A 14,132-nucleotide genomic window follows, 5' to 3' on the forward strand; every position below is an offset into this window, starting at 1 on the left:
GTGAGCGTGGTGTTCGGAGTGGCCCATGGTGGTGGTGGGGTAATGGTCCAGGCAGGCGGATGTTCTGGACAACCAACAAAGGAGCATTTTACTGATGGTATTGTGAAGCACAGCGAGGAGATCCTGAGCCCCACTGTTGTGCCGTTCGTCACGACCACCACCTTATGTTGCAGCAGGAAGCTGCACGGCCCCTTGTTGAAGCATCTGGACACAATTCCTGGAAGCTGAAAACATCCCAGGTCTCTCATGGCCAGCATCCTCACTGGACATGTCACCCATTCAGCATGTTTGGGATGTTCTCCATCGGCGTATACGACAGCGTGCTCCACTTCCCTGCCAATATCCAGCAAATTGGAAAAGCCACTGAAGAGGAGTGGAGCAACATTCCACAGGCCTCAATCAACAACCTGCATGGCAGAAATGAAGTGCGGATAAAACACAAAGCAGATCTGGTGGCATTTGTGACCCTCCTTGCAAGATGACGTTGGAAATCCCCCACTCCTCTCTCTCACTCTGCATGTCTCAAAGATAGTCTGCACTTCATTAAAATGGAGAAGATAGGACGTGTTACCAATGGTTAGCACAAATATGTTATGGGTCTCCATTTATTGGGTGACTCATAACGTCTGTGTCAAACACCAGGGTTTGCCATTTTTCTTTGTCTCTGCCTTGATTAATTCCATCTTACTCAGACTGGATGCTGTGGTGGTGATGTGTGTACTGTCCTCCCCTGGGTCTCTCATGTTGACAGTTACATGTATGCATTCTTGTTCAGTTCTCCATCCCCTGTGCTTTAGAACTCGCCTGTACACTGTACTATATAACTTCATCTCTTCACTTTTTATGTATTTTTTGTAACCTGTTGAACGGCCAAGCTCAGTTTGTGTTAGTTTGCACTATGTTCAAGATGTGTTTTTTACTGTTTACTTAAAGCTACTGTTAGATCATTTAAGATCCGTTTGAGCATGCATTTGTTTGTTTGAAAACTCAATAAAGAAAGTTGTGAAAAAAAAAGAAATTAAGCATGGATGTGGAGAGATTAAGAGTGAGACAGAGAGAGAGAGAGTGAGAGAGAGAGAGAGATCTGCAGGATCATGGAGAGAAACTGAGTGCAGAAATGTGTTTTTATCGCTCAAACCGAAGTTTTTCTTCATGCAAGTTTAATTTTTCCTCAAAAATGTGCACAATTTATTTTTCTGCGCTCAAAGTTTCCCATTGTTCGCTCAGAATTTTGGCACAAATGTAGCCCCATAGTCCAAAGCAAGAAAAGGAAGGAAACAAGTGTTTGTCTGGTTTTCCCCTGCTGGAAGCTCAACTGGGTTTTATTTTGAACGCAACTTCAATTCGTCTTGAAACAGCCGCAAAGAGGAAACGATTCCTGTGACTCATGTTGTCATCTGACCCTCGGGCTGTGTGCGTGCGTGCGTGCGTGCGTGCGTGCGTGCGTGTGCGTGCGTGCGTGTGTGTGTGTGTGTGCAGTTTGTTTCAGTTTCCAGCCCCACCCAGTTCACACCCAAACTGAAGAGCGTGCACACACATGATAAGACTATAGAATCAGTCCATACCGCGCGGACCACACTCTACCCGCTACAGGACTCAGGACGAGTCTCCATTGAGGCTTCAGAGGAGTCGGCTGAAGAACGTGTCCCCCTCATTAACGCATCATGGGAGATGTGAGGAGTCTATTTTTACCAACAGGATGAAGGACACACATGTGCTCTGTCATCAGACCTCTCTCCAGAAAGATACTCGATCCAGGAGAAGGATTTACACTGTCCAACTGCTTCACTGCTTAAAGCCTCCAATCAGCTGCTGCCGGACATTTCTCCTGACTCTTCTCAAGCGTAGTGACGTGTTCCTGCCCAGTCAGGCTGTCTACACCACAATGAATACGTGTATGTCCACTAAACTTTCTTCACTTTGGGGTCTGTTTCCACGACACCAGTGTCCTGATCCTCTGTACCATGAAGCTACTAAACTATTCCCTCTTGCAGAGACTGATGGAGGCTAGGAAGCCTGTTGCTGAGCATATGCCCCCCCCCCTCCTGCTGATCCAGTTGTAAACAAACATGGCCGACCCACAGTGGTATTAGTCACGGTTGTATTCTAGTTTTATCCTCCATATCAGTAGTTTAATAGTTGAGACTCCCCTGATAGCGTCCGATGTGTCATCAGTCCATACAGATGTCCGGTTCTCTCCATTTTCTTCACCTTTATAGCGTTTTGTTCTCTGCAAGACGTTAGTGTAGTTTCACTACAAAATCAAGCAACAGCGCCCTCCTGTGGTACAGCATACTAACGACATTGTTGTCCCTGTGTCCGCTGCTGCCGTGGAAACACACTCCTTTTTTTTAACGGACTAGGTGTTGCCACGTGAAACGTTGTCATGTGAACGGGGCCTCAGGCTGTGCAGCTCAGTTTGCTCCCACTCAAGATTCACTGCAGGTGAAGGTGTTGATCCTCTGGAGCTGGTTGATTAGCAACAAGTTTAAATAAAATGAAAAGTCTTGAATTCAGGAATCAAAACACAAACTGATGATTTAAAACTCTGAGAGCATGCAGTGGTATGAACCCTCATCCCAGGCCTCCACCCGGGCCTCCACCCGGGCCTCCACCCGGGCCTCCACTCATGGACGTATGTGAAAACAGATTGCCAGTTGGCCGCAGGACTGAAGAGCAAGGAAACGACCTGGCTGACCAGTTCTCTGCTGAATATTCCCAGTTCTCTGTGAAACATTCCCAGTTCTCTGTGAAATATTCCCAGTTCTCTGCTGAATATTCCCAGTTCTCTGTGAAACATTCCCAGTTCTCTGCTGAATATTCCCAGTTCTCTGTGAAACATTCCCAGTTCTCTGCTGAATATTCCCAGTTCTCTGTGACACATTCCCAGTTCTCTGCTGAATATTCCCAGTTCTCTGTGAAACATTCCCAGTTCTCTGCTGAATATTCCCAGTTCTCTGTGAAACATTCCCAGTTCTCTGCTGAATATTCCCAGTTCTCTGTGAAACATTCCCAGTTCTCTGTGAAACATTCCCAGTTCTCTGCTGAATATTCCCAGTTCTCTGTGAAACATTCCCAGTTCTCTGCTGAATATTCCCAGTTCTCTGTGAAACATTCCCAGTTCTCTGTGAAACATTCCCAGTTCTCTGCTGAATATTCCCAGTTCTCTGTGAAACATTCCCACTTCTCTGCTGAATATTCCCAGTTCTCTGCTGAATATCCCCAGTTCTCTGTTGAATATTCCCAGTTCTCTGCTGAATATTCACAGTTCTCTGCTGAATATTCCCAGTTCTCTGTGAAACATTCCCAGTTCTCTGCTGAATATCCCCAGTTCTCTGTTGAATATTCCCAGTTCTCTGCTGAATATTCACAGTTCTCTGCTGAATATTCCCAGTTCTCTGTGAAACATTCCCAGTTCTCTGCTGAATATTCCCAGTTCTCTGTGAAACATTCCCAGTTCTCTGCTGAATATTCCCAGTTCTCTGTGAAACATTCCCAGTTCTCTTCTGAATATTCCCAGTTCTCTGTGAAACATTCCCAGTTCTCTGCTGAATATTCCCAGTTCTCTGTGAAACATTCCCAGTTCTCTGCTGAATATCCCCAGTTCTCTGTGAAACATTCCCAGTTCTCTGCTGAATATTCCCAGTTCTCTTCTAGATAGGTAGTTAAGTAGGTAGGTAGGAAAGTAGGTAGGGAGGTAGGTAGGTAGTTAGGTAGGTAGTTAGGAAAGTAGGTAGGGAGGTAGGTAGGTAGGTAGGTAGGTAGATAGGTAGGTAGGGAGGTAGGTAGGTAGGTAGGTAGGTAGGTAGAAAGGTAGGTAGGTAGGAAGGTAGGTAGGTAGGTAGGTAGGTAGGTAGGTAGGTAGAAAGGTAGGTAGGTAGGTAGGTAGGTAGGTAGGTAGGTAGGTAGGTAGGTAGGTAGGTAGAAAGGTAGGTAGGTAGGAAGGTAGGAAGGTAGGTAGATAGGTAGGTAGGTAGGTAGGTAGGTAGGTAGGTAGGTAGATAGGTAGGTAGGTAGGTAGGTAGGTAGATAGGTAGGTAGGTAGGTAGGTAGGTAGGTAGGTAGGTAGATAGGTAGGTAGGTAGGTAGGTAGGTAGGTAGGTAGGTAGGTAGGTAGGTAGGTAGATAGGTAGGTAGGTAGGTAGGTAGATAGGTAGGTAGGTAGGTAGGTAGGTAGGTAGGTAGGTAGGTAGATAGGTAGGTAGGTAGGTAGGTAGGTAGGTAGGTAGGTAGGTAGGTAGGTAGGTAGATAGGTAGGTAGGTAGGTAGGTAGGTAGGTAGGTAGATAGGTAGGTAGGTAGGTAGGTAGGTAGATAGGTAGGTAGGTAGGTAGGTAGGTAGGTAGGTAGATAGGTAGGTAGGTAGGTAGGTAGGTAGGTAGGTAGGTAGGTAGATAGGTAGGTAGGTAGGTAGGTAGATAGGTAGGTAGGTAGGTAGGTAGATAGGTAGGTAGGTAGGTAGGTAGGTAGGTAGGTAGGTAGATAGGTAGGTAGGTAGGTAGGTAGGTAGGTAGGTAGGTAGGTAGATAGGTAGGTAGGTAGGTAGGTAGGTAGGTAGGTAGGTAGGTAGGTAGGTAGGTAGGTAGGTAGGTAGGTAGGTAGATAGGTAGGTAGGTAGGTAGGTAGGTAAGTCAGTCGGGTGGTCGGTAGGTCGGTAGGTTGGGCGGCCGTGCGGTCAGTCGGTCGATCAGGTAGAACCTTGGATGGAAACTCTTCATGGTTCTGTTTGATTCCACAACAGAACAAAGCTGGAGGTCAGACGTCAGAAGTCAAAGGTCAAGGTCGTCCAGCTCGGCTATGGATGTGCTATGAGCTCACTTCCTGTTTTCATGGAAAAAAAGCACACACACACTCTCATACACTCTCACACACTCTCACACACACACACACTCTCACGCACTGTCACACACTCTCACACACACACACACTCTCATACACTCTCACACACTCTCACACACACACACACTCTCACGCACTGTCACACACTCTCACACACTCTCATGCACTCTCACACACACACACTCTCACACACTCTCACGCACTCTCACACTCACACACTCTCACGCACTGTCACACACTCTCACACACACACACACTCTCATGCACTCTCACACACACACACACTCTCACACACACACACACTCTCACGCACTGTCACACACTCTCACACACACACACACACACTCTCATGCACTCTCACACACTCTCTCACACACACACTCTCACGCACTGTCACACACTCTCACACACTCTCATGCACTCTCACACACACACACACTCTCACACACTCTCACGCACTCTCACACACTCTCACACACACACACACTCTCACGCACTGTCACACACTCTCACACACACACACACACACTCTCATGCACTCTCACACACACACACACTCTCACACACACACACACTCTCACGCACTGTCACACACACACACACACACACACTCTCATGCACTCTCACACACTCTCTCACACACACACACACACACACACACACACACACACACACACACACACACACACACACACACACACACACACTCACACACACTCCCAGTATTTCTCACTGAACTGTGATGTCTTGTTAAACTGTGGAAAGACTGACTCATGTAGCAACATTTGCACCCTGTCTCACTGTCTGTCTCTCTGTCTGTCTGTCTGTCTGTCTGTCTGTCTGTCTCACTGCCTGTCTGTCTGTCTGTCTGTCTCACTGCCTGTCTGTCTGTCTGTCTGTCTCACTGTCTCACTGTCTGTCTCTCTGTCTGTCTGTCTCACTGTCTGTAGCCTCCAGTGAGAGAGGTTACAGTGAGACAGACAGACACACCCAGGTCACCCTCTCACCCTGTGTCTCTGTCTGTCTGTCTGTCTGTCTGTCTGTCTGTCTGTCTGTCTGTCTGTCTCTCTCACTGTCTGTCTCACTGTCTGTCTCTCTGTCTGTCTGTCTCACTGTCTGTAGCCTCCAGTGAGACAGGTTACAGTGAGACAGACAGACACACCCAGGTCACCCTCTCACGCTGTGTCTCTGTCTGTCTGTCTGTCTGTCTGTCTCTCTGTCTGTCTGTCTGTCTCACTGTCTGTCTGTCTGTCTGTCTGTCTGTCTCTCTCACGGTCTCACTGTCTGTCTGTCTCACTGTCTGTAGCCTCCAGTGAGACAGGGTACAGTGAGACAGACAGACACACCCAGGTCACCCTCTCATCCTGTGTTCTCGTTGTTTTCACTCAGTCTGACTCTGAAGATTTCAACTCTGAATATGACAATGGAGGAGGTTTGATTCCTTTTCTTCATTTATGGGTGAAAGGTCCATAAAGGTCCATAAAGGTCCATAAAGGTCCATGAAGGTCCATAAAGGTCCACAAAGGTCCACAAAGGTCCATAAAGGTCCATAAAGGTCCATGAAGGTCCATGAAGGTCCACAAAGGTCCATAAAGGTCCATGAAGGTCCATAAAGGTCCACAAAGGTCCATAAAGGTCCATGAAGGTCCATAAAGGTCCATAAAGGTCCATAAAGGTCCATAAAGGTCCATAAAGGTCCATGAAGGTCCATGAAGGTCCACAAAGGTCCATAAAGGTCCATGAAGGTCCATAAAGGTCCATGAAGGTCCATAAAGGTCCACAAAGGTCCATAAAGGTCCATAAAGGTCCATAAAGGTCCATGAAGGTCCATGAAGGTCCACAAAGGTCCATAAAGGTCCATGAAGGTCCATAAAGGTCCACAAAGGTCCATAAAGGTCCATGAAGGTCCATAAAGGTCCATAAAGGTCCATAAAGGTCCATAAAGGTCCATAAAGGTCCATGAAGGTCCATGAAGGTCCACAAAGGTCCATAAAGGTCCATGAAGGTCCATAAAGGTCCACAAAGGTCCATAAAGGTCCATGAAGGTCCATGAAGGTCCATAAAGGTCCATAAAGGTCCATGAAGGTCCATACAGGTCCATGAAGGTCCATAAAGGTCCATGAAGGTCCATAAAGGTCCACAAAGGTCCATAAAGGTCCATGAAGGTCCATAAAGGTCCATAAAGGTCCAGATAGGTCCATAAAGGTCCAGACAGGTCTATAAAGGTCCATAAAGGTCCATAAAGGTCCATAAAGGTCCAGACAGGTCCAGATAGGTCCATAAAGGTCCATAAAGGTCCATAAAGGTCCAGACAGGTCTATAAAGGTCCATAAAGGTCCATAAAGGTCCATAAAGGTCCATAAAGGTCCAGACAGGTCCAGATAGGTCCATAAAGGTCCAGACAGGTCCATAAAGGTCCAGACAGGTCCAGACAGGTCCGGAAAGGTTCAGAAAGGTCCATAAAGGTCCATAAAGGTAGTTCTATCCTCTATCATTAATAATCAATCAGTTCTATTCTCTATCATTAATAACCAATCAGTTCTATCCTCTATCATTAATAATCAATCAGTTCTATCCTCTATCATTAATAATCAATCAGTTCTATCCTCTATCATTAATAAACAATCAGTTCTATCCTCTATCATTAATAATCAATCAGTTCTACCCTCTATCATTAATAATCAATCAGTTCTATACTCTATCATTAATAATCAATCAGTTCTATCCTCTATCATTAATAATCAATCAGTTCTATCCTCTATCATTAATAATCAATCAGTTCTATCCTCTATCATTAATAATCAATCAGTTCTATCCTCTGTATCATTAGAAGATGAAAGTTCTACATAAGAACATGGTTCTGCTGATTCAGCAGTAACGTTCCACTAAAGAAACATCTAGAACTCTGCAGCTTCACTGTTTATGATATTTGAAGATATTAAATGTGTGAGATGAATCAGGATCAATTCTCCACCATCAGCACCACCCACATGGAAAGAACCTATATGAGGATGTATGCACATATATGAAACCTATATGCTGCATATATGCACATAATGCACATAAATGCTGCATATATGCACATATATGACCATATATATGCTGCATATATGCACATAAATGCTGCATATATGCACATATATATGCTGCATATATGCACATAAATGACAATATATGCAGATAGATAGATAGATAGATAGATAGATAGATAGATAGATAGATAGATATATTTATATATATGTGCATATATGCACAGAAATGCTGCATACATGCACATATATGACAATATACATGCTGCATATATATGCGAATATATATGCAGCATATATGCTGCATATATGGAAAGTCCCACATGGACAGAACCTATATAAACATATATGTTTTAAAATAGGTTTTGATATAGGTTTTGAATATATGTGACATATATAAAATTGGCCGTTTTCCTATATTTTATGCACATATATGGACCTATATGCACAGATAGGTACATATTTATATATATATATAAATATATCTATCTATCTATCTATCTATCTATCTATCTATCTATCTATCTATCTATCTATCTATCTATCTATCTATCTATCTATATATGTATACATAGTGGCTGGATAGCTCAGGTGGCAAGGCAACAGACTGGTGCACGGGAGACCCTGGTTCGATTCCCGCTAGGGTCACTGAGCAAATAACAGCATCCAGTGTGGGCCCACATGGAAAGAACCTATATAAAGGTTAGGATATATGTGGCATATATGAAATTGGCCATTTTCCTATATTTTATGTACATATATGTGTGCATATAGGTGTACATATATGTGTGCATATATGGGCACATATATGGTGTGCATATATGCACACCTATATGCCACCTATATGTGCATATATGCGCATATAGGTTTGGAATGTGTCACGGACAGGACCCAAGTGCAGGACTCTGGAGGCAGGCTGGATTCAAACAAGTCTTTTATTTCATGTTGACAGTACTGGACAGGACAGACGAGACATGGTAGACTAACAAACCAACAATGACTAAACACAGACAGGACATATATATAGGGCAGGGTGATGATATGAAAGTGGCCACAGGCTGGAGCGCCCAGACCTATGGCCCGCCCACTCTTAAAGGGGACCTCAGTCCAAGTTCCTGACAGAATATATGTGACATATATAAAATTGGCCGTTTTCCTATATGTTATGTACATATATGTACATATATGTGTGCATACATGCGCATATAGGTTTGGAATATATGTGACATATAAAATTGGCCGTTTTCCTATATGTTATGTACATATATGTACATATATGTGTGCATACATGCGCACATATATGTACATATGTGTACATAACATATAGGAAAACGGCCAATTTTATATATGTCACATATATTCCAAACCTATATCAAAACCTATATTAAAACATATATGTTTATATAGGTTCTGTCCATGTGGGTGTAGGGCCTTCAGTGCTTCAGCAGCCTTTATAGACGAGGCCCTGGGAACCCACATGGAAAGAACCTATATAAACATATATGTTTTAATATAGGTTTTGATATAGGTTTGGCATATATGTGACATATATAAAATTGGCCGTTTTCCTATATGTTATATACATATATGTACATATATGTACATATATGTGTGCATATATGCAGCATATATATGGTCATATATGTGCATATATGCAGCATTTATGTGCATATATGCTGCATATATGTGCATATATGCAGCATATATATGGTCATATATGTGCATATATGCAGCCCATACATTGTCATATATGTGCATATATGCAGCATTTATGTGCATATATGCAGCATATATGTGCATATATGCAGCATATATATGGTCATATATGTGCATATATGCAGCATATATATTGTCATATATGTGCATATATACAGCATATATATTGTCATATATGGGCATATATGCTGCATATAGGTTTCATATATGTGCATATATCCTCATATAGGTTCTTTCCATGTGGGAAGGAACGTCCATAATCCTCGGCCCCGCCCCTTCCTCAAGGTTAACTCCCTACACAGCACTAACTCCAAACACAGTAGTAGTACTAATAGCACACAGTAGTAGTACTACTAGTATCCAGTAGTAAAATGCAAACTTGGAGATTCATCCAAATGAGATCAGAGTCGACGTTTGACATCCTCAACATTTTCTTCCATGTCCCCTGAAGATGTGATAAGATTGGCTGACATTTACCATTTAAAGGTAGAGGGGCTCCTGTAGACCTCTCTATGGAGGAGCAGAGGACTCTATGGAGGAGCAGAGGACTCTATGGAGGAGCAGAGGACTCTATGGAGGAGCAGAAGACTCTATGGAGGAGCAGAGGACTCTATGGAGGAGCAGAGGACTCTATGGAGGACTATGGCCCCCGCTGTCTCCAGGCTGTTGAAGTTTCCCAGCTCACCATCCTAGAGATAACTTAAATATTTAATGAGTGTTGGTATCTATTACACATCAGATTACACATTACATCAATTCTAATTATATAAATAATGTAACACTGTCAAATTCCACCAAGTAACATTTGGAATTTTACCTCATATGAGTTTCTACAATTAATGTCAAATTATCCCAAAATGCTCAGGATTCATCTCTGGCAATCTGAGATTAGTTGGCTGCAAGGGGCCTCGAACGGCCCCCACACCGGCCCCCACAGCGGGCCTACACAGGGCCAACAACGGGCCTACACAGGGCCAACAACGGGCCTACACCAGGCCAACAACGGGCCTACACAGGGCCAACGGGCCTACACAGGGCCAACAACGGGCCTACACAGGGCCAACAACGGGCCTACGCAGGGCCAACGGGCCTACACAGGGCCAACAACGGGCCTACGCAGGGCCAACAACGGGCCTACGCAGGGCCAACAACGGGCCTACGCAGGGCCAACAACGGGCCTACGCAGGGCCAACAACGGGCCTACACAGGGCCAACAACGGGCCTGCACAGGGCCAACAACGGGCCTACGCAGGGCCAACGGGCCTACGCAGGGCCAACGGGCCTACACCAGGCCAACAACGGGCCTACACAGGGCCAAGAATGGGCCTACACAGGGCCAACGGGCCTACACCAGGCCAACAACGGGCCTACGCAGGGCCAACGGGCCTACACAGGGCCAACAACGGGCCTACACAGGGCCAACAACGGGCCTACACAGGGCCAACAACGGGCCTACGCCGGGCCAACAACGGGCCTACGCAGGGCCAACAACGGGCCTAGGCAGGGCCAACAACGGGCCTAGGCAGGGCCAACAACGGGCCTACACAGGGCCAACAACGGGCCTACACAGGGCCAACAACGGGCCTACACAGGGCCAACAACGGGCCTACACAGGGCCAAGAATGGGCCTACACAGGGCCAACAACGGGCCTACACAGGGCCAACAACTGGCCTACACCAGGCCAACAACGGGCCTACACAGGGCCAACAACGGGCCTACGCAGGGCCAACAACGGGCCTACACAGGGCCAACAACGGGCCTACACAGGGCCAAGAATGGGCCTACACCAGGCCAACAACGGGCCTACGCCGGGCCAACAACGGGCCTACACAGGGCCAACAACGGGCCTACACAGGGCCAACAACGGGCCTACACCCGGCCAACAACGGGCCTACACCAGGCCAACAACGGGCCTGCACAGGGCCAACAACGGGCCTACACATGGACTACACCGGGCCTACACCGGGCCAACAACGGGCCTACACCAGGCCAACAATGGGCCTACACCAGGCCTACACCGGGCCAACAACGGGCCTACACCGGGCCAACAATGGGCCTACACCAGGCCTACACCGGGCCAACAACGGGCCTACACCGGGCCAACAATGGGCCTACACCAGGCCTACACCGGGCCAACAACGGGCCTACACCGGGCCAACAACGGGACTACACCAGGCCTACACCGGGCCAACAACGGGCCTACACCAGGCCTACACCAGGCCTACACCGGGCCAACAACGGGCCTACACCGGGCCAACAACGGGCCTACACCGGGCAGACACTGGGCATCGGGTAAATCCAAGAGACATCAAATGTGGCCAGTACAGTACAACTGTCATTCCTGTTGAAAACTATATCAAAATTCTACTGCAAAAGTCAAAAGGCGTTGCCATAGCAGCCTCTAACATTTCGCCCTCAATCAAACAGGAAGTGATTCATAACTCTGCTCTCCATCCTGCAGTCTGCTTGAAAGTTTACATGTGTGATCACAGTCCTGCCCTGGTGGTTTCCACAGACCAGACCAGTATACAGTCACAGTGACAGTGTCACCTGGAGGTGCTGCATACCCAGCTTGTAGATAACCACTCAGCCTAAAACTGGATTGTATGATCACAGTCTCACTTTACATCCACAAACCCAATCAGCCACAGCGCCTCCTGGAGGACATGCTTCCACTTACAGAGCAGCAAGGTTGTGAGGATCTGGTCAAGACTGCTAGCACCTTCAGTTAAACTTTGATTCCTGGTTTGTTGAGGTTTTAACTTCTTTATTAATGTTTTAGCATGGATCGACGTTTTAACTTTTATGTAAAATTTGACTGGTTTATTAGCCTAAAGTTTTAACTGATTTATTAAAGTTTTAACTTTTATTAAAGTTTTTACTTTTATTAAAGTTTTAACTTTTATTAAAGTTTTAACTTGTTTATTAAACTTTAAACATTTATCAAAGTTTTATCTGGTTTTATTAGGGTTTTAACTTTTAGTAAAAATTTGACTGGCTTATTAAGTTTTAATTGTTTTAGTAAAGTTTTAACTTGGTGAATACAGTTTTATTTTGACTCCTGTTTATTAAAATTGTTTTAGTAAAGTTTTAACTTGGTGAATACAGTTTTATTTTGACTCCTGTTTATTAAAATTGTTTTAGTAAAGTTTTAACTTGGTGAATACAGTTTTATTTTGACTCCTGCTTATTAAAATTGTTTTAGTAAAGTTTTAACTTGGTGAATACAGTTTTATTTTGACTCCTGTTTATTAAAATTGTTTTAGTAAAGTTTTAACTTGGTGAATACAGTTTTATTTTGACTCCTGCTTATTAAAATTGTTTTAGTAAAGTTTTAACTTGGTGAATACAGTTTTATTTTGACTCCTGTTTATTAAAATTGTTTTAGTAAAGTTTTAACTTGGTGAATACAGTTTTATTTTGACTCCTGCTTATTAAAGTTTGAATTGTTTTAGTAAAGTTTTAACTTGGTGAATAGTTTCAAGTTGTGGTTCCAGCGCCACACTGGGACCTCCAGCCAGCGGAGCTCGCGCCGCTCACCACACGGGGATCGCACGCCGAGTCCCGGCTCACTTTGACAGTTTGTCCCGCTGCGTCAACTTATTTCAACACGTGAACTCCACACGCTGATGTTTCCTGAGACTGCAGAGTAACGTTACCCGAGAGTATCTGTACTCTCGGGTAACGTAGCGTTACCTGAGAGTACAGAGTAGCGTTACCCGAGAGTACAGAGTAGCGTTACCTGAGAGTACAGAGTAGCGTACAGAGTAGCGTTACCTGAGAGCAGGGCGGCGGGCAGGAGGAAGCAGTAGAGGAGCCACACGACCACCTGGAGGTCCATGTCAGAGCAGGTCCGGGTCCGGGTCCGGGGACCAGCACACTATCTGGGCTGAGTCCATCCACACTGGTCCGGCGACAAAGGAACGGAACGCACAGTAATCCCGGACACACTCATGCTGTCATGCGGACTTTTCCAGCTGGAGGAGAAAGAAACCAATTGCTCAAGTCTCTCCTCCGCAGTTTCACAACGTTTATCCTGCGGTTCTCCAGAACTTCTCCTGCGGTTCTCTAGAAGTTCTCCTGCGGTTCTCTAGAACTTCTCCTGCGGTTCTCCAGAACTTCTCCTGCGGTTCTCCAGAACTTCTCCGGTTCTCTACAAGTTTTCCCTCAGTGTGAAGTGTGAAGCGCCTCTGTTCGAGGTGGAAAATGTGATTCACAGACAAGCTGCTGGTCTCCTCCCTGCTCCGTGTGTGTGTGTGTGTGTGTGTGTGCGTGCGTGTGTGTGTGTGTGTGTGTGTGTGTGTGTGTGTGTGTGTGTGTGTGTGTGTGTGTGTGTGTGTGTGTGTGTGTGTGTGTGTGTGTGTGTGAGAGAGAGAGAGAGAGAGAGAGAGAGAGAGAGAGAGAGAGAGAGAGCTGGGAGGAGACCAGCAGTTAAGCTGAGTGGAGAATAGCTCCTCTATACCCCCCCCCTCTCTCTCTCTCTCTCTCTCTCTCTCTCTCTCTCTCTCTCTCTCTCTGTTAGCTAACACGCACACCTCAATCAAGCAT

At 45.5% G+C, this 14,132-nt stretch overlaps 1 protein-coding gene across 4 annotated transcripts in view; it reads right to left on the bottom strand.

Moving 5' to 3' along the window:
- The window catches only part of piezo1 (piezo type mechanosensitive ion channel component 1 (Er blood group)), a 218,743-nt gene extending 204,974 nt beyond the window's left edge, over positions 1-13,769 (bottom strand). For all 4 annotated transcript variants that reach the window (XM_080507823.1, XM_080507825.1, XM_080507824.1 and 1 more), the window contains exon 1: positions 13,362-13,769. In XM_080507823.1, the coding sequence (XP_080363949.1) occupies positions 13,362-13,425 (64 nt within the window). In that variant the 5' untranslated portion in view covers positions 13,426-13,769. The remainder of the gene's footprint in view (positions 1-13,361) is intronic.
- Positions 13,770-14,132: the final 363 nt, after the last annotated feature.

Source organism: Blennius ocellaris (genome assembly GCF_963422515.1).
Source record: "Blennius ocellaris genome assembly, chromosome: 13".
Taxonomy (NCBI): Eukaryota; Metazoa; Chordata; class Actinopteri; order Blenniiformes; family Blenniidae; genus Blennius; species Blennius ocellaris.